This window comes from Pelodiscus sinensis, chromosome 13, assembly GCF_049634645.1.
Source record: "Pelodiscus sinensis isolate JC-2024 chromosome 13, ASM4963464v1, whole genome shotgun sequence".
NCBI classification, from domain to species: Eukaryota; Metazoa; Chordata; order Testudines; family Trionychidae; genus Pelodiscus; species Pelodiscus sinensis.
The window spans coordinates 27,690,406-27,710,910 of NC_134723.1; the positions used below are offsets into that span (position 1 = coordinate 27,690,406).

A 20,505-nucleotide genomic window follows, 5' to 3' on the forward strand; every position below is an offset into this window, starting at 1 on the left:
CCTGGAGAGAAGCTCCTGTAACTCCTTACAGTGAAGAAGCAATTACAGTGAGACCTGTAGATGCACTTCTTCAGAAAAAGTTCCTAAGCATCTCCAAATTGTTGGATAGAATTTGATCCAGTTCCCTAACAGCAACCAATATCTGTGTTCCTCTGAGTGGCTGAATGCAGTCGTCGCTGTACAGTTCATTTTTGCTAAATGCAGTTATTTTTTCAGAGATACAATGGATGGACGAGACCAAAGGGAGAAATCATTAAAGACCAGCAGAGGAGGGGTTTCAAGAGAGGCGGGGCATTCTTGCTCTTCCCCTCAAAAATGACACTTCTTATTTTATACTTCTTTTTCTTACCCCTTTGAAATTCCTTAAACATTTTCTTCCAACGTCCCCTGCAGGAACATAGATGGGGAAGAGAATTGAGTTCTATCACTTCAATCACCAGCACTCTTGCAGTGCTCACAGGGTCACTAAAGCAAACTCCCACTGCTGCCAAAAACTGCTTCAGTTCAGGCAGTGAAATGGGTTTTGTCGAGTTGTCTAATTTGCACCTGGGACTTGTAACTGGTGATTAATAGTTATGTCTACAAGATGGTTTAAAATAGCTTTAGAGGCAGATTCTGCCACCCTTGTATGCAGCTCTAGCTTGACACTGTCCATTAGCTGTCATCCCTACCTAGAGGTGCTGATGTACTGTGAGGAGCACAGTAAGCCACTTGCTTGTCATTACATTGGATTGTAGGGCAGGGCGTTAAATACTGTACAGAATTTTATTGTGTCTTTTCAAATGAGTTAATAGTGCTCTGTTAAATTTCCCTTCAGGTAGATCCTGTATCTTGGTCATTAACCAGCATCTCTACAGCATTAAAGTTACGGTTCACAGAGACATTAGAAAACATTCTTTCTGAGTAAGCTTCCTAATACTGCCATATAGAAAACAAATCCTCTTCTTTCTCTCTCTTGATTTGGGGACCGGCTCCCACCCATCTCAGCCATTATTTCGAAATAACTGTACTAGCATCTACACAAGCTAATGGCTATTTCAAAATTAATTTGAAATAGCGGAGGGCTTATTTTGAACTTGGTAAACCTCATTCCACGAGGAATAGCGCCTATTTTGAAATAAGTGCTGTGTAGATGCGGAATAGGGGCTATTTCGAAATAGGGGGCCTCCAGCCCTTCCAAGGATGCCCTGCTGGCCACTCTGGTCCCAACCAGGAAAACTCCTCTCCTCCTTCCCCTTCCCGGAGCCATTAAAGGGGTAGAGTCTGGCAACAGTGTCTGTGCCAGCTCCAGCCCTGCCAGCCCAGAGCCAGTATTCGCTGCCCCTGACCCAGTGGCCCCAGCACGAGCCAGGCAGCCAGTGCCAGCCAGCCCTCCACCGCTCCCAAGGACCAGAACCCCAGCTCCCAGGAGCCTGCCAGGGGCCGGAGAAGGCGGGCGCCTTCCTGGTCCAGTGCGGAGATCATGGACCTGATTGAGGTTTGGGGGATGCCTCCGACATCCATGACCTCCATACTAGATGGAGGAACACGGCCATCTATGGAAGGATGGATGCCAGACTGGCCACCAAAGGCCACATCTGAACCCAGGAGCAGGATCGGATGACTCATATTTAGCTGGTGGTCCACTATGACCTCTAGATCCCTTTCTGCTGTACTCCTTCCTAGACAATTGCTTTCCTTTCTGTATGTGTGAAATTGATTGTTCTTTCTTAAGTGGAGTAGATATTTCTCAGAATTACTCAGTTGTGAGCAAACTCATTCTGAGATTTAGCCAGTTGTCCTCCTGCCACTTATAATGGCAGACTTGCAAGAGGATGAAGAAGGATATTTCCTTTGTTTTTCCTTTTTTTCATTCCACATCTATTTGAAAATCATCCCAGCGACTGTCTGTCATGGTCTTTTCAACACAGCTCATCTCTAAAACCAAATAACCCACCAAGTTTTCCACTGAAGCGTCGTGCTGGATTCCCATGTTTAATTCTTTCACTGTGTTTTATCTGCTCCCTCTCCTTTTAAAATGGTGTGGTCACTAATGGCTATTTGATAAGCAGGAGAAGAGAGGGTGCGGGAAACCCCTAGCAAATTCCTGTAACGGAGAAAAGAAAACAGTTTTGAGTGCTTTCCTCAAAGCCACCTCCAAAACTTGGTGTTCCTGCCCAGTTTCTAACACCACTATAAGTATTCTCCTCTATTATTTATTTTGCAGTAGTGCCTACCTCTCCTGCTCATAAGTCAGGGTCCCACTGTGCTAGGCGCTGTACAAACACAGAACAGAACAGTGGTCCCTGCTGCAAACAGCTTCTAATTTAAGTGTCATCTTCAGGACATTTCAGTTCTTTAATAATAAAGTGCCATGTCTTGTTGCCTTGAGTCAGTTTTTCTTCCGTCATTGGGAGTTTTGCTGAGTAAGGACTGAGTACAGACTGACTAAGGACCCCAAGATCTGAACTGAAGAACACTTTTCCATATACTCTTGAAAGCCTTTGATTTGCGCAATAGCAACTGACTGTGAATGTTCTTGTCTAAAGTCAGTTATCCATAAAACAATGCCTTGCCTGCACTGTCAGGTGATCACGGGCCAGATCTCATTTGGGCTTAGGAAAGCTATCTCATAAATCACCCCTTTCTTGGGTCTACATTGGGTCTTATTAGTTTTGGGCTTTCACTCACATTTTTGTCTTTGTTTTTGTCTTTGTGTTATCCTTTTCTTACATTGCCACGTCGCCTTCCTGATGATGGAACACAGCCATGGGATTGACACAGAGCTACAGTGTAGGTGAGACCTTGAACTGAACTAGGAGGCCTGATTCTTTATCACCTGGCACCTGTGTAGATACTGATTGCTGTAAAACGTGCGTGTGAAATGCCACCATTCTGATTTAGCAGTGGTTATACCTTGCTTTGTACAGGTAAACCTACAAATCACAGGACAGTGGCAAATCAGGCCCTTTAGAAGCGTTGAGGAAAATATCTTTTTCTTGTCTCGGATTTTTAGGGCATTGCTTTTGCTCCATGTTTCTTCTGAAGATTGTATCATTTTTCTTAGTTACAGAAAGCTCAACATTCCATCCATGAATTTATCCTGCCTTTGCACTTTTCCTCTCTCTTATTCCTTCCTCTTCTTTCTGTATTTTTGGAACTTCTGAGCAGGTCCATTTAGTAAATTTTAAAATGCCAGCTTTTCTATTTTTTTGGATCGACTGAAATTATCTGGGTCAGTGTTTCTCAACCAGTGGTATGAGTACCCATAGGGGTACTTGAGAGAAGTCTGTGGGTTACCTCAAGACAACTGAAATTTGGAAAAAAACTGAATTTTTGTTTTAAGTTTTACACCACTTTATTATGTTTGCACTTTTTACACTCAAAAATTTTATCGCCCACCCAGCTATGATTAAGTTGTTTAAACAAATGTGTTGAAATGGTAAAAAAACAAATGTGTGTCTGAAAACTGTAGGTACTAGGGATACTTACAATTTTTTTTAAAAAAAGGGGTATTTTATTTAAAAAGGTTGAGAAACACTGATCTGGGTTAATAGTTCTCTGCTGAAATACAGATATGCCTGTTAACTATTAGAATCCTGTGTACTCCTTTCTGTGACTTCACCGTGCCTATCGCTCTTCTGATTGCTATTAACCATCTGCTCTAGCATTTTGCTTTGCTGTTTGCCTAAGGCCATAGAGGTTGACACCATTTTGTGAAAAGACCCCATTTTATTCAGAAGTTTTCAAAATGTCTTTGATTAGCAGTGGGCTCTCTTGTCACTTGTAACAGACTGTAACCCCTGTGTGCCAAAGGCAGTGACACAGAAGTAATTGTTTACCAAGAAAAAAAACCAAGAAATTGCTACCTGCTGCAGTAATCTGTAAGTGCTATCCGTTGTCAGGGGCAACGGTCCCATTCTATGGCTAGCCAGGTTACATCAGCTTACAGAATATGAGCAAGTCTATTCCTTTCTCTTAAATATCAATGGCTCTTGCTTCTTTTTAACTATTCTCTTGCTTCTTCGTGGGAGATGTCGGAATATGCCTTGTAACCAAGCAGATGCCCATGAGAGAAATGATACGTGATATCCGTTAAGAAACTACAGTCACTTTTAATTTAATGGCTACAAGGGAGTTAGACTTTTACATCCGGCGTTTTGTACAAAAACCATAAACAACCTCTTTTGGAGCAGGGAGGTGTCACATGCAAATGGCCATTATTCCAATCGAGAGATCATCTAGTAAAGAAGTTTCAGTGAATGCTGCAAACATAAAATTATATTAATATGAGATATTTAAGATAAAAGTAGAAACAAAATGAATTGAAACGATATCTAAATGAAATGTTTTTACCTTATGTTTTGAAATGATTAAAACACAATGAGAATGTAAATGATTTGTTTGGACACTTTGTTATTGACAGTGGTGTCAAAAACAGACATGTTCCCATGAAACATTTTTGTTCGACAAACTTGTGTTTTCTGACAGGGAAATGGTTTCATAGAAAAATATTTGACCAGCTCTGGGCCTAATAGTGAAGAGGGTGTATGCCCGTTCTTTCAAATTAAGATGTTCAGCATTAGACATCTAACTTTGGGGCTACGTCTAGACATCTTTTGAAAAAGCCTCATTCGAAAAAGAGCGTCTAGACTGCAACCACTTCTTTTGAAAAAGCGATCCGCTTTTTCAAAAGAAAGCACCCAGGCAGTCTGGATGCTCTCTTTTGAAGAAGCCCTGTTTGCGTTCAAAAACACCTTTTTTCAAAAGAGCACTTTTGAAAAAAGGTGTTCTTCCTTGTAAAATGAGGTTCATCGAAGTAAAAAAAAACCTGCTGCATTATTTTGATTTGATTTCGAACATGCGGTGGCAGTCTAGATGCAGGGGAAGTTTTTCTCGAAAAAGGCCAATTTTTTTCGAAAAAATCCTGTAGTGTAGACACACCCTGTGTTAGTTAGGGAGCTACATGAAAATGGCTTTGAGCACTGGCTTTCATCGCCTTTGGTGGGAATTAGCACTTCTTAACCATCTCTAATTTTATGCTTTTATGTTTTTCCTTAATATCTAGAGAGGTGCCGAGGGGGCCACACACCTTTATTTTAAAGATGGTCTGGTGTATAAGCCAGGCCCAAGTTAAAGAGGGTGAATTTGTCAAGCAGACCATCGTGTTGGGGAAGAAGGAGCAATCCAAAGGTGGAGGCAGTATTGTCTAGTGGCTAGAGGTCTGTACTGGGACGCAGGGCACCTGCATTTTATCCACTGCTGTGTACAGTGAATGGTTTCCCCCCTCTCTGCACCTCAGTTTCCCCATTGCTAAAATGGAGTTAATGATGATGGCCTCCTTTGTAGAGTGCTTTGAGGTGTGCTGATGAGGAGCCCCCTTATCAGAGCTAGATGGGAGTGTTAATAAAGATTAAGGAGGATTTTGGAAACACAAATGACCTTTAAGAATATGAGAATTGTGCTTGTTTTAATACATTTTGAACTACAAGGCTGTGCCATAACTTGTAAGGCTGTTACCCAGACCTCCGATTAGCCTGGATCTTATGCAGCTTATCTTTGATTTACTGTGAATTTCCTTGGGACTGGGAAGTTAGGATCATTTGGCAACTACTGGGTTAACCAAAGTGGGATGAAAAATGATCATCTGATCTCTGGCAAAAGGCAAAGGGAGAGGGACTTTTCCTGGATATTCAAATGTGCTGCCAGGATGCTAGCGGATCGGCACGACACTGGTAAACAGCTTCCAGCTGTAGGGAAGGCACAATGTTTTTTCATCATGGCTTTCTTTGTATGCCACCCTTTTCCTTAAAAGAGATGGTGTCCAAGAGCTAAAAAGAGAGGCCTCCAGCCTTCACAGTGCAGCATAGGGAAGCTAAATGAGTCTCTCATTGTCTTACAGTGAGCCAGGACAGATCAGGAAACTGCAAACCCTGTATTGTCTTGTCCCCCAAGCCAAGTGACCTGTTCTCATCCTGATCAATGATGCCTCCATCAGGGCCGGCTCAAGCCATTCCTGCGCCCCGGGCAGTGGGCACATGATGCATGTGCAGCTCCGCCCCCAGGTGCACGGCGCATACGCGGCCCTGCCCCTTGGTGTGCTGCACACCTTATAGCTGCCATCGGGCGCACGGTGCCTGATGGCAGCTCTAAGGGGTGCCACGGAACTGGGCGCGCAGCGCCCCTTACAGCTGCCATCAGGAACCCCCCATAGGTTGGCGTCCGGGGCTGCTGCCTGGCTAGTCCCCCTCCCCCCCTTAATCCGGCCCTCGCCTCCATAAGTAGCTGGCACTTGTTCCTCTGACACTCACTGGTGTTTCTGGCTCAGAATCAATTTCTCAGCTAGTGGAGTGGGACTAATAAAGACTCTCCTGATTGCATTTCAGGAGCAGATCCCTACCTGATTATCAAGTGTGAGAATCAAAAAGTTCGTTCTGCCATCCAGAAAGACACCGTCCATGCCATTTTTGACACACAAGCAGTTTTCTACAGAAAGAACATGGAACGTTCCATTATTGTCCAGGTAAGGAAGGGAATCCCAGCACCCTGCAGCAAAGTATGTGCTCCCAAAAGCAGCCAGAGGAATGCTAGGGCAGGGGAAACAGACAGGTTTGTCCACAGCATCTGTGTGCCGCTTATACAGCAATGCAAATGGAAAACCGCAGTGGGTTTTAAATAAACATGACATTGATGAGCTAAAGGTCTGACAAATGTTAACTGCTTCTTCACAAGATCAATACCCAGAACTGTGGCTGCTGGTGCAGAAGAATGTGAGAATTACTCCTTAATGTCCCAATGGATAGAGCAATTTATATTGATTCTCTTGTATCCGCCTTCCAAAATAGACACCATTAATAATACCTGGGTCTTATGCAGCACTCTTCATTTGTAAACTGCAAGGCAGTTTACAAAGCTGGTTAAACACTTCCATCCCTGTTTTCTAGCTGAGGAAGCTGTGGCATAGAACAATTAATGGATTTGCCCAAACTCACGCATTGAATTAATGGCAGAGCCAGGATTAAAACCCAAGAACAGAATCTTTTGACACACCAACCTGTGTGGTTTAATTGATACAGACCACATCAATTTCTAAGTATGAGGAGCATGAGTGTTTAGATTAAAAGCCAGTGCAGCTATGGGACCATACCCTCATTGAAATGACAATTTATAATCGCTTAGTACCATAAGAATGTAAGAAAAAATGAAGTCTTTTTTCTCCTCCTTGCTTGAGTCAGTGCTTCTGTAGGATTTTTACAAATAATCCATAACTCCATCTACTCCATTTAAAGCACTGAGAAAAGACTGCCAGAGAAGGAAGCTAGCCTGACAATGCTGTAAGAGTAGGTTACAAGTAGTGACTATTTCTGACTGTTCACTACACTATACCTAGAGTTCCACTGGAGCCATTCTCTGAGCGGAAAGGTTTCTACTCCATCCACTATGAGCAAAAGGAGGCTGAGAGAAGAGGTATCTCAAAGCCTTTGGAATGCAATCAGAGTACGAATGTAAGCTAATAACACAATTAAGGGAAACAATCTGTTTCCCACTCAGGTTACGTCTACACAGCTTCCGTCTTCTGCAAAAGCCTATGCAAATGAAGTGTGGATTAGCATATTGTGCTTCATTTGCATAATTATGAGATGTTTTTGCACAAGAGATTTTTTGCAGAAAAAGGCGCCATCTACACAGCGCCTTTTTGCACAAAAACCCCCTCTTGCGCAAGAGCCGTTCTTCCTCGTTTTTTCAGGAAGAACAGCTCTTGTGCAAGAGGGGGTTTTCTGTGCAAAAAGGCACTGTGTAGACAATGCCTTTTTGTGCAAAAACCTCTTGCACAAAACGGACCCTAATTATGCAAATGAAGCATGGCAGTATGCTAATCCATGCTTCATTTGCATGGGCTTTTGCGGAAGAGGGAAGCTGTGTAGACATAGTCTCAGGCTACGTCTACACTGGCCCCTTTTCCGAAAGGGGCATGTTAATTTCACAGGTCGTAATAGGGAAATCCGCGGGGGATTTAAATATCCCCCGAGGCATTTAAATAAAAATGTCCGCCGCTTTTTTCCGGCTTTTAGAAAAGCCGGAAAAGAGCGTCTACACTGGCCCCGATCCTCCGGAAAAAAAGCCCTTTTCCGGAGGATCTTATTCCTACTTTGAATAAGATCCTCCGGAAAAGGGCTTTTTTTCCGGAGGATCGGGGCCAGGGTAGACGCTCTTTTCCGGCTTTTCTAAAAGCCGGAAAAAAGCGGCGGACATTTTTATTTAAATGCCGCGGGGGATATTTAAATCCCCCGCGGATTTCCCTATTACGACCTGTGAAATTAACATGCCCTTTCGGAAAAGGGGCCAGTGTAGACGAGCCCTCAGTGTGGGCAGATTTATAAGCCTTCTGGAGGTCAATCTACACAGCCCCTATCACCTCCATAACACTCGACACAAACTCCCACTTTTCCAAGTTAGTGGAGGAAAAATTAGAGAAAAACACAGCTGACTACTTCAGAATTACAGTGCTTCACAGGCCGAGCCAGATGTATGCCCCTGTGAAGATTGTCGTGTGTCACTGTGGCAACAGACACCAACCTAAACGGTACTTAAATTGGCAATGAAGGATTACCCCATATGGTGGCGTTAGAGCTGCCATAGAGATGCCCAAGGCTGGCCTATTCCCTGCCCCTACCCCCCCTCCCCCCAACCACCACCTGGCCTGTGGTGGAGGAGCTGTGGCTGGACCAAAAGAGGTGGGTCCAGAATTCTACGGCAGGAATAGCCCTTGGGGCCATGGGCAGCCTGGGGCTGGGAACGAGCTGTAGGGAAGAGACGACAAGCTGATTCAACACAGGGTTTTATTGATGATGACCCCAAGCAGGCAATTTCTATTCCTTGTCTAGGTTAGATACGAGGCCAAGCAAAATTGTGTTTTCGTCTCTTTATTTTAATAGCGTATGTAAATTAAAATGCAAATCAAGAACAGCCCTCTGACTCCAGTTAATTAGCCAACTTTAGACCCCCCCCCCCCCCAACACACACACATGCACACTCCTGATCTGGAGGGTTAATGTGAGTGCCTCTTTTCTACCATGAATGGCCCTTGTCAGTGGCACGTGACAGAGAAGCTGGCTGAGCTGCAGTTATTTCTGTTCCCTTGCAATTGTGTCTCTAGGTCTGGAACAGCAACGTCTTTTGTGACCAGTTCCTTGGACAAGTGCTGCTGGCAGCACTCCCCAGTGACCCCAGAGAACAACAGACTCTCCAGCTCCGGGGAAAAGGCGGCCGAGAAGCAGACGAAATGCCAGGTCACATCACCGTCAAGGTTGTTTCCAGTGACGACCTCATGGAGCTATGAATATCAAAGCCTCGCAGACCCAGACAAGGCTGTCACCTCGCAGCAAGAATTCTTGTCTGTGCTCTCAGTGCAAATGACGTGGGAGCAAAGGTTTCCAGAAAGCCCTCTCTTCCTCCGTCTCTCCATGGACGTGGGTGAGGGAGTGACCTTTTTTTTTTTCTTTTTTTTTTGAAGGGAAAAACTATATTATGCCACCACCTTGGCAGCAGATAGGCTGTTCTAAAATTATGACATTGCTCAGTACAAAACTACCACTCTCCCCACATGTTCTAGCTGCTGGTAACATTGTGGTAGATGGAGCTGACTATTCCTGGAAGTTTCTAGTGCTGTGTTTTTGTTGTTGTCTATTTCGGGGTGATGGCTGTGGAGCCTGGCAGGCAAAGTGCTAATGCCCATGGTGCACAGCAATGTTCCCGCTATTTTTTTTCCATCTCTGTGCAGAATAAATTTTGTTATGTGCACCAAAGCATCTGTGGATGTGCACCACCAGTAGAAACACTTGCTTGCCAGCTGTGGGCACGCTGTTCAACAGATGGCTGGCATCTGAATCTCTCCTGGGTGGCTCCCCTCCCTCCAAGCACTCAGCTTACAGTGTACAGTGGTACACAGGTGGAGGAGGGGAGGGGAGTCCAGGAGCTGGACATGTGACTAAATTCATGCCCACTCTTTGACATACTTACCGGTACATCAATGTTTGTGAGGGATTTGTCTGGGCTATGGTTGGTTGAAAGTGGTTACTTTTCAATTAATCCTACAATAGTTTATATTAACAGCATTAGTATTATTACTAATCATACATTATACGCCTCAGCGGACATGTCATTGCTAGAGCAATCAGAGCAGTCATTCCAAATGCTGCTGAGTGGGAACCTGGTGGAAGAAGAATCCCAGTGTTCATTATTCAGGCATTGTAGCCAGGGGGAGTTTTGCCTACAGAAGGGCTGCTGGATTAGATCCATCCTCCTCCTTCCTGTTTGACTTATAGAAGGGAATGGTGCCCTCCCAGGAATCAATGGGCTGGGTCTGTTACAGTCTAGGCACTGCTGCTTAAACCCCGTCTTTCCTCTCATTAACATCTGACACATTCTTGCTATGAATATACCCTCACTACTAGCACAGTCCTCACTCCCCTACTGGGCCATAAGGGCAGGGGGAAGCTATGCAATACTCATGTGTATAAATAGGACACGTCTTGTGGCTGGATCCCATTCAACGCTTTGACAGATATTCTGAGTGGCCTCACTCCCTCTTAAATACTGTGGTCTCAAGCTGCCAGCGCCTTGGAGAAAATGGTCCAGATGCTCAGCTGCTGTAGATCAGCATAGCACCATCGGCTTCAGTGTTGGTGCATTGATTGATGTCAGCTGACGCCTGTCAGAGGTTCCAAGATCTATGGGTAGATCCTGATCCACTGGTTGGTGACATACAGCCCCCTACATGTTCTAAGCCAGTAGTCACCAACTAGTGGATCGGGATCTACCGGTAGATCTTGGAGCCTCTGACAGCTTCCTGACCAAACCAGTCAGGATCACCTATCAAACATTGGCCCTTCAGTTGCCCCTCCACCCACTGTCATGCTGCTCCTGCCCTCTGCCTTGGAGCTGCCCCCTTGGGAGCCTCCTGCTTGCTGTGCAGGGTGTGGGATGAAGAAGGGGGGATGCTGATGTTAGGGTGTCCCTCCTCCTCCCACTTCTGTACCCCATCTCCACACAGAGAGAAGGCATGGAGGGAGCTTGACAATGCAAATCTCTGTCACGCTCAGTGTGTGTCTATCATTCTCACAAACACAGGGGGGGCTCGTCTACATTGGCCCCTTTTCCGGAAGGGGCATGTTAATTTCAGCGATCGTAATAGGGAAATCCGCGGGGGATTTAAATATCCCCCGCGGCATTTAAATAAAAATGTCCGCCGCTTTTTTCCGGCTTTTAGAAAAGCCGGAAAAGAGCGTCTATACTGGCCCCGATCCTCTGGAAAAAGCGCCCTTTTCCGGAGGATCTTATTCCTACTTTGAATAAGATCCTCCGGAAAAGGGCGCTTTTTCCGGAGGATCGGGGCCAGTGTAGACGCTCTTTTCCGGCTTTTCTAAAAGCCGGAAAAAAGCGGCGGACATTTTTATTTAAATGCCGCGGGGGATATTTAAATCCCCCGCGGATTTCCCTATTACGATCGCTGAAATTAACATGCCCCTTCCGGAAAAGGGGCCAATGTAGACGTAGCCGGGCTGTGTCTACATTGGCACCCTTTTCTGGAAAAAGGATGCTAATGAGACAAGTCGGAATTGCAAATGCCGTGGGGGATTTAAATATCCCCTGCGGCATTTGCATGAACATGGCTGCCGCTTTTTTCCGGCTCAGGGCTTTGCTGGAGAAAAGCGCCAGTCTAGACGGGATCTTTCGGAAAATAAAGCCTTTTCCGGAAGATCCCTTATTCCTGATTTTAAGAGGTATAAGGGATCTTCCGGAAAAGGCTTTATTTTCCGAAAGATCCCGTCTAGACGGGTGCTTTTCTCTGGCAAAGCCCCAAGCCAGAAAAAAGCGGCAGCCATGTTCATGCAAATGCCGCGGGGGATATTTAAATCTCCCGCGGCATTTGCAATTCCAACTTGTCTCATTCCGGAAAAGGGTGCCAATGTAGACACAGCCACAGTGTCCTTCACTCTCAGTTCCTGACCCAACACATACGTGGGAGGTTGTTGTTACTTCTTTTACTGCTTGCAAAGTGGGTTAGTTTTGGTTTTTGACGGTCCCCACTCTGAACCTCTCCCTGCACCCAAACTCCTGAAACCCCTCTTGAACTCCAGTCCCCCACCCTGGGCTAAGCCCGGAGCCCCTCCCACACTCCAAATCCCTTGGCTCAAGACCAGAGCCTGCACCCCAACCTCCTACTCCAGCCTGGTGAAAGTGAGTGAGGATGGGGGAAGGAGGAGGATGGAGTGAGCAGGGGGAGGCCTCAGAGAAGGGGTGGAGCAGGAGCAGGGCCTCAAAGAAGGGGTGGGAAGGAAGTTGGGCCAGGGTATTTGGGTTTGAGGTAGATTTTACATTGCACTGAAATTGAAAAAAGTGACCTTGTGTTTAAAAAGGTTGGAGACCACTGTTCTAAGCCAAAAATGAACCTATCATGACATTACTGTGAGCTCTTCAGTGTAATGTACTGAGCTAGAAAGCCTTTTGTATAGCTTGACAGTTCCTTCCTCCACGCCCAATTTTCCCCTGTGGTTTCCTCCTACGGCACGGGACATTTCTCCCTGACCCCAGCTGGAGAAGGACTTATTCCATGAAGCATGGGAACTGAATGTCCGTGTAACTTTATCTTCTGTGTGCAGTGCCACTTGGTTTTCTTATTTATGGGCACGTGTTTGAAATTAACACTGGTGGCTCATTAAAATGCTGTGGTAGAGAGTTCCCCAAATTAACTCCATATTATGTTAACATATATTCCTTTTGTCTGTTTTAAAAATGGTTCCCCTGTTGACACCCCTCTTTTTCTTGTGTTTATAAAGACTAGTGCTTCCCACCTGTGTTTCTCAGGATCCTGACATCTGAGTTCTTCTAACCTATCTCCTCTTACTTTTCTCCTAACTCTTAGGGGAAAGTGCTGGTACAAAGTCCTGCCAATACTGACACTCTGGCCAGTGACTATCACCTGAGCAAATCAAAACTAGTTATCAGAGGCAGCTTCCTTTAACTTTTCTGCTCACTAATGGCCTGAATTCAAGCCCGCTGAATGGAGAGAGGCCCATTGACTTCAATGGCCTTTGAACAAAGTCCATTCCTAGCCAAGTATGGGCCTAATTTTTCAGAGGTGCTGAGCGACTCCAGTGGGAGTTGTGGATTTCCTGCATCCCAAATTAAAGGCCAATCTTGAGAAGTTGGGTGTTCAAATGAGATCACAGTGATCAAGTGTGCACATCACCATTGTGCCAAGCCCTCAGAAGGAACTACCCCTGCAGGACAATGTTTTCACCTCTTGCACTGCTTTTTTTGCAGAAATGACACTTCTGTGTCTTGGAAAATGTATTCACATGATGTAAAATAAACATTTTTAGCTTTATGAATAATGGGCTCTTTGTGTCTTTTTAACAGAAGCCAGCAAAGGCAAACTTTGTGTGCCAGCGTGTGGCAAACTGGACTTCAAAAAGGAAACGTTTTCAGCACCTGATTTTATCCATTTCAGAAACCTCTGCTGCAATCCTTGAGACCAGCACCTCAGAAGGCTCTGTGTTTGCTAGCTTGGTTGCTAAGACAATTGGCTTTGCTAGAAAATACCCACTAGAAATCATAAATACAAACACATATGTCCCTCCAATCTAGTGCCAGGTCTTCATCCATGGAAAGAAAAAGCACTCTGAAAAATGATTTGCACAAGTGAACTGCCTAAATTGCTCCCAGGCTGAGGGTCTCAGCAGGGCCGGCCAGGTGAGGGGCAACAGGAGTCCCTGGTGAGCATGGCCAGGTCTACTGGCAGGGATAGGAAGCTGCAGCTTGATCAATGGTATTGCATTGCTTTACTGAAAAGGCAGGAAGCAGCTGCATTATTAAGGTCTCATCCCACTAATCCTACTGTGTGTAGAACTAGGATTTGTTCACTGAAGAGATGCTATGGCTTCCTACAATAAACCAGTGTTTCCTAGGGAATAGTGCATTGGCCTGGGTCTCAGGTGTCAGAGAGTCTATTATTGGCTTTGCTACTGCCCTTTGGGTAACCACGGGCAAGTCACTTCACCACTCCATGCCTCGCTTTCCCCATCTGTGCCTTCGCTCCTTTGTAAAGGGCTTTCAGGTCACATGTGTGGTCTCGGCTATATTCCGAAGTGCACGTCCGCCTTGTTTCCTCATGGCCATACAAGCCTCACTGAGCTCAATCTTTGCCTGGGATATACAGGGATAGTTTGCACTTCATTTTCTGGGAATGAGCTCTCCTATTGCTGGCCTGCTAATTTAACCAGCCCATCACATTGTTCCACTGGGCCTCCTTAGGTGCTGGCCCACACCTCACGCTATTACAGCAGAGCCTTCGCCTAGACAGCAACATTTCCAATAAATTTGTGCAAAGAGTGGCACTAGCTGGAAAGCACTGGTGATATGCCTGGTCTTGGCCAATGCAAATGAAGCCAGAGAGCATCCCAGCTCCTAACCAGACAGCTGCATTGAAGCTGCATGAAGACGACTTAGGGATGGATTTCCCTACTCCAGTTGTAATGAATCCATGGTCCCACGGGGTGGCACTGCTGCTCTACAGCTGCTTTCCCTGAGACACTTTAGATGCCTTGGCACCTGGCTACACTTAAAACACAGGGGTGCTTTGCTGCAGACATGGCCCCCTCTGCCAACAGGAGCACATGGCCTGTTGGTGGCCGTCAGCCACCTCCCTGTTGGTGCCCAGATAACAAGTGTGAAAACTGAAAACCATTCAGGAGTGTGGAAAGGCGAACTATTGCGACTGCCTCTATAAAATTGGGACATCTGTTAGACCCCACTAAAAAAACAGACACGCTTCGGGGGAGGGGAAAGGACCGGCCGGGGGGAGGGGTAGGGCTGGCTGGGAGGGGGCAGGAAGCAGAGCTGGGGAGGGATTGGGGGCCATGGGGCAGAATGAGGGGGGCAGAGGCAGGGGGTGGGAGCAGACTTGGTGGGAGGCAAGGGGTGCAGCCACTGGCCACAGCCAGAGTCCTTCCGGCCGTGCCCCCGGCAGGTGCTCCCTTTACTTGCCAGCAGAAGCTGGGCAGGAGCGGGGCTGGGAGCCACTCCCCCGCCCCCTCCCCACCGCCCCGGCTTCTGCTGGCAACCAGAGGCTCCCAGCCGGGCAGGTGGCTGGGAGTCCCAGCCCCCGCACCCCACCCGGCTTTTGCGCGCGACCACAGGGCTCCCAAAGCCAAGCGCGCTCTGCCTCCCAGTCGCGTCCCCCGCCCCTGCCAGGCTTCCAGCCGGCGCACTGCTGGAAATTCATAAAATACCGTACATTGCATTCTGGTATTTTCTGAATTTTTCTACCGGACTGTCCGGTAGAAAACTAGACATCTGGCAAGCCTGTGAGGTACACTGCTAGGCTTGCCAATGGCACTGGGCCCAAACTCAGAAGGAGCCCCAATGTCCCTCTGCCCCCCCACCTTGAGGCCTCACCCACCACGTGCTCCTCCTTGCCCCACCTGACCCCAGGGCGTGGGGACAGTGCCCATGGCTGGGCTGGGCAGGTTCTTGAGGGGGGTCATGTCCAAGGGTCGGTCCCACTCCCCAGCATGACCCTGGCGCCAAGCGGTCTTTGACCGCTGTGACCTGTGGGAGCCCTGGGGCTGAGCCACCTAGGACTGGCACAGGGACTGGGCTTGTCTGTCTGAGCAGGAGAGGGGACGTGGCCTGGTCCTGCCAGACAAGTGGGTCCTGAGACAGCCCAGCCCCAGCAGGCTCCACTCATTCTCTGGCCTGTCTGCGTTGGCTGCTCCCACGGGCTGGAATGAGCCCAGACCCATCCAGCGTGTAGCTGTGGGGGAGGGACAGGTCCTGGGACGTGGCAGTGAGGAGCTAGGGAGGTCTGTGTGCTTGAGGTGCTGGGTAGTGGGGGGGACCCTGTGTGGGGTACTCCGGGGAGGGGTGTGTGAAAACAGGTATTCCCCTCCCTCCCGATTTCATTGTGTCACCATCATTTTTGCCAGGGACCCACAAAGGGAAGCTGGAGGTGTGTGGGGGGGAAACGCTGGGCATGCCCATAAGCACAGTTGGGGGGGGGGGGGCTTGCCTTCAAGCCAAGATGAGACGTGTGGGCACCTATGCCACTGCCCCCCCCCCCATCCCATTTCTGTGTGTGCAGAGCTGCTTTTGAAGCTGGCGGCCCCCTTCTGTGTCCTAGTGCTGGGCACGCGCCCTGTGTGTGGCGTGCACACCGGCCTGTTTTCTGTGCAACAGTGAGTGTCTGTGATGTAGGGTTGCCATGTGTCCAGTATTGTACCCGACAGGCCGGTATTTGCGTTCTCTGTCCGGTAACAATACCGGATATGTGCAATGTCCACTTTTTTCCGGCTGCGCACCGAATGGAAGCCTGGCGTGAGCGGGGGAGTGCCTGGGAGTCCCAGCTGGGAGGCGGGGGCTGCGATTGCTGCCGGGAGCCTTCAATTGGTTGAGTGTGAGGAATGGGGGAAGCCTCCTCCTCACTCATGGGTCGACAGCCTCCACGGGACAGGCAGCACGTGCCCAGGTCCCCTTCTTCCCCCCCCCTTTTTTTCCTTCAACAAAATTTTTTCCCGGTGTTTTGGGGGGGGTCGGTATTTTTCTTTCAGCCATCTGGCAACCCTACTGTGGTGGAGTAAGCTGGGAGAAGCGGTAGTGGGGATGCAAGTGGGGGAGGAGGTAATGTAGCAGTGGGGAAGGGAAATAGGATGGTGAAGAGAGCGGGGGGGAGGAGCCGAGGGACAGCAAAGTGCCCAGCATGCAGCAGCATCTTGGCAGGCCCACTGAACTCCCCCTCTGACACGCCCCACCACCTCTGCACCCGGACCCCAGACCCTGCTGAGCTTCCCACACTCCCTGCCAAGCTCCAACCACCTTCACTGCTCTCCCCCAGCAGTGTCCCATTGCCCCTGCCTCTAGAAGACACCCCCCCCGAGCTCCTGCACTCAGACTGCCCCACATAGCACCCTCACCCAGCTCACCTCGCTGCACTTGGCATCTGCTGCGAAGCTGAGTGTGCTCACCCACACCTGGTGCAGCTGTCATGGAAGGACAGGACCCCAGGATGTTTCTGGGGCAGCTCTAGCCCTTGTGCTATGGCCTGTCAGATGCAGCCTCACTGCCAAGTCCCTGAACCCTTGGGGAGGTGGATGGGGCAGGCTGGAGGGTGCGCTCCCACTGCTGTACGGGCAGTCTGTGTCCCTCCCACTGCCATGATGGAGCTTTTTAAGGACTTTTGCAGCACTGTAAAATAGTGTGCAGCACATTTTAATTTTTTTTGGTGCAAAATTCCCTCAGGGATATGAGGTGCTGTGCAGTTATGATGGTTGGGCTGTTGAGGGGGGGGAGGGGGCGCTGGGGTGGGACACTGGGCAGTTGTGCACTGGGCGGGTGCAGAGAGAGGGCTGAGGGTGCAGGCAGGGCTGGGGGGGAGCTTGGGGTTTGTGGTGGTGGTGGTGTGAGCGCGCTGGCTTGAAGTGCTGGCTCTGGGGTGGGGTCAGGGATGAGGGGTTTGGAATGTAGGCGGGTGCTCAAGGAAGGGGGGGGGTTGAGCTGGAGAGGACTTTGGGGTGCAGAGTCCAGGAAGGAGTTTGGGTGCAGGAGGGGGCTCAGGGCTGGAGTAGCGGGTTAGGGTGCAGGAAGAGGTTGGGGGCAGGCAGGGCCCTGGCAGTGCTTACCAAAGCTTCCAGAAAGTAACCACCAGCTCCCTACAGCACCTAGGCCCATGGGAGGTCAGAAAGGCTCTGCATGCTGCCCCACAGCTCCCATTGGTCACAGTTCCTGGCCAATGGGAGCTGCAGAGACAGCACTTGGGCACAGGGACCTGGTGGCTGCATCTAGGTGCTGCAGCAGGGAGGAATCCTGCCTTAGCTCCAGGCTCCCACTGGGCCACCTATTGGACTTTTTGCAGTTGGCCAATCAGAGCCGCTGGAGTCCCTTTTCGACCAGGTGTTCTAGTCGAAAAACTGCACGTCTAGAAACCCTAGGCCCTTGCGAGGTGCTAGCTTGAGTGCTGGAAAAATTCTTCTGCAGAGCTAGGGTGGGTCTACATTGGGTGTTAGCTAGGTGAAGCTATGTCTCTTGGCAGAGGGGGATGAGCGTGGAGTGTAGCTATACTGATGTAAAAGCCTAGCATAGCGCAAGCCATGCTTAGGGTCTTGCAATAGTGTTGGTCCCAGGATCTTCACAAAAGACAAGATGAGATTTCTCCTCTCCTCTCCTCTCCTCTCCTCTCTCCCCCTTCCCCGCCCCAGCTTGTAGCAGCTGCCCTGTAGCATTGTGACATTCATTCCACTCAGAAAATGGTAGTCGGAACAGTCGCACAAATCTCCTCATGGAGAGGGCTTGAGTCTCGTGATTGCCCAGCACATCTTACACTATCAAGTGCACAAATAACAATCCACTCCCAACACAAGGTCACAGGCATGTAGAGCACAGAACACACTTGCTGTTTCAGCAGCTGGGAGCACCAGCCTCCAAGACAAATTTTCACTCTCTGCTGGTGTCTGACATGAGCCTCTCACACTCTCTGGCTTACAAAGTATTAGCAGCATTTCGCGTTTGCAGGATAGGCTCAGAGGCCACATTCTGCTCTTCTGCACACTGTACCAGGTTTGGCCATGTTTAGCTAGCCCTTGCAAACCTCGGCCTCACACTTGCCTGAAACTCATGGGCCTTCTATTTTCCTTCTTTTGCCCATGGAGGATGAAAGCAGAGAGAGTAAATGCCAGATTTAGAAAGGCAGCTAGCTGCCTTACGTTGCAGAGTGGCACCTATGGGATTCATAAAATCATATCAACAAGTTAGGTGCCTAACTCACTTAGGGGCGTTTGAAAGCCCATTTGTCAGCTCTTTAGGCACTGCAGTATCTTTGTAAGATTATGTCTACACTGCCGAGAAAAGTTGGGAAAAGATATGCAAATTGCAAACCGTAATTTGAGTATCTTTTTCTGCTTTTTTTCTGAAAGAGGTTTTTCCAAAATTTGGCCCATCTACACAGGGCCAAATTTTGGAAAAAAAACCTCCTTTTTCGGAACATCCCTTATTCCTCTCACTGAGAAGAATACAGTGATGCCAAATGAACACATTCACTTTTTCAGAAACTGTAGTCTAGCCATAACCTCTATCTGGCCTTAAGTAAATGACTTGACCCGGGTCACCCTCGAAGGTAGAGGCAAGCACGGACTCTGGTCGTCTGAACTTCAGCGCACTGTCTGCCTTGCATCATTGCTCCTAAAATACAAACCCACACAACTAGGGCAATAACCTGTTTCTGTCCATTCTGCACAATGGTAGCAGATACTAGTTCGCTAAAGTGAGAACCTCAGTGCTACGTGACATTATGTCAAGACCAAACTGCATGTGAGGCAATGCCAAGAAAGATGTGAATGCCCTGAGTCGGAGGACCTCCTGTGGCAGTTGCACACGTTACGGTGCATGCTGTCAGAACACAACACGGTGGGTGAGGCCAAAGCTTTGTTTAGTCCAATTTCTGTTGGTGAGAGAGCACCACACTTTTGAGTTACACAGAGCTCTTCTTCATGTCAGACTTGAAACTCTCTCACTTGCTACAGAAGTTGGTCCAGTAAAAGCTATTCCCTCGCCCACCTTGTCTCCACTATCTTGGGACCACTATTTTCATTTGCATGCTATAAAACAGTTTCAATGCTTTTGGGCATGATAGCGGCAGATCAAAGCTGCTATTGTTAAGGGTGCCCAACATTTCCCATTGTAAGACCCTGTTTTCAGTTGGTTGTACGTTTGCCAAACTTCAGACTTGAATTTTTACATGCCAAATTTTACCTCAGCAAAATTTCAGTAAGAATGATTGATGTGTTTCTGAGGGGGCTAGTGAAAAATACATCATTCTGTTTATCTTTTCTTTAAGATGCTGTAGGGCAGCTGTGGCAAGAGATACAGGACCTCCTGCATCCAGCTGGAGGATGACAGGTAGGAGGGCTCATTGCAGGCTGACAGCAGATGAGTCACTATGAATGAACATTTTGTCTGCATACAACTATATGGATCAGTCACAGTGGTGTCAGAAAGGCTTAAAACATGAACAGTATGTATGAAACCAAAGGAGTGATATCTGCCTGAGTCTGCAGACAGCTGGAGGAATGTGAATGGATCACAAAAAGGGGCCATCTCCAAGACCTGCAGCTCTGGGGACTTTTGCCAATGTAAATGCCTCAAAGGATTGCACGTGTGGTAGGAAGAGAAGACCTCAGGAGGGTCCATGCAAATGCATTGCTGCCACTCCAATTACCACCTGTGTTCTACATGGGGGCAGAAACACAGAGGCATCCATATCATAGTTTGCTTAGGACCCAAGATTGTCTTAATCCAGTCCTGTCTTATTTTACTATCTAACACAGGGAAATCCTATGGAGAGAGCTGAGAAAACACAGTTCAGTGGTATTTATTACTTTTATTTGCAATACTTTAGGTCCAAGTTTCAAACTGCAATATTTTTACACTCAAGACACAGTCATGCACAATCCATATTTCAAATTTTCTATTGCT

The 20,505-nt window shown here is 48.0% G+C and overlaps 1 protein-coding gene across 9 annotated transcripts in view; it reads left to right on the forward strand.

The window, feature by feature from the left end:
- CAPN6 (calpain 6) overlaps positions 1 to 20,260 on the forward strand; it is a 122,169-nt gene extending 101,909 nt beyond the window's left edge. For 7 of the 9 annotated variants that reach the window (XM_075940914.1, XM_075940911.1, XM_075940910.1 and 4 more), the window contains 3 exons: positions 2,747 to 2,776; positions 6,366 to 6,502; positions 9,137 to 9,500. In XM_075940914.1, the coding sequence (XP_075797029.1) occupies positions 2,747 to 2,776; positions 6,366 to 6,502; positions 9,137 to 9,319 (350 nt within the window). In that variant the 3' untranslated portion in view covers positions 9,320 to 9,500. Of the gene's footprint in view, positions 1 to 2,746; positions 2,777 to 6,365; positions 6,503 to 9,136; positions 9,501 to 19,867 lie in introns of those variants that run through there. The other 2 variants (XR_012906908.1, XM_075940908.1) reach the window with 2 other exon arrangements.
- The last annotated feature ends 245 nt before the right edge of the window (positions 20,261 to 20,505 follow it).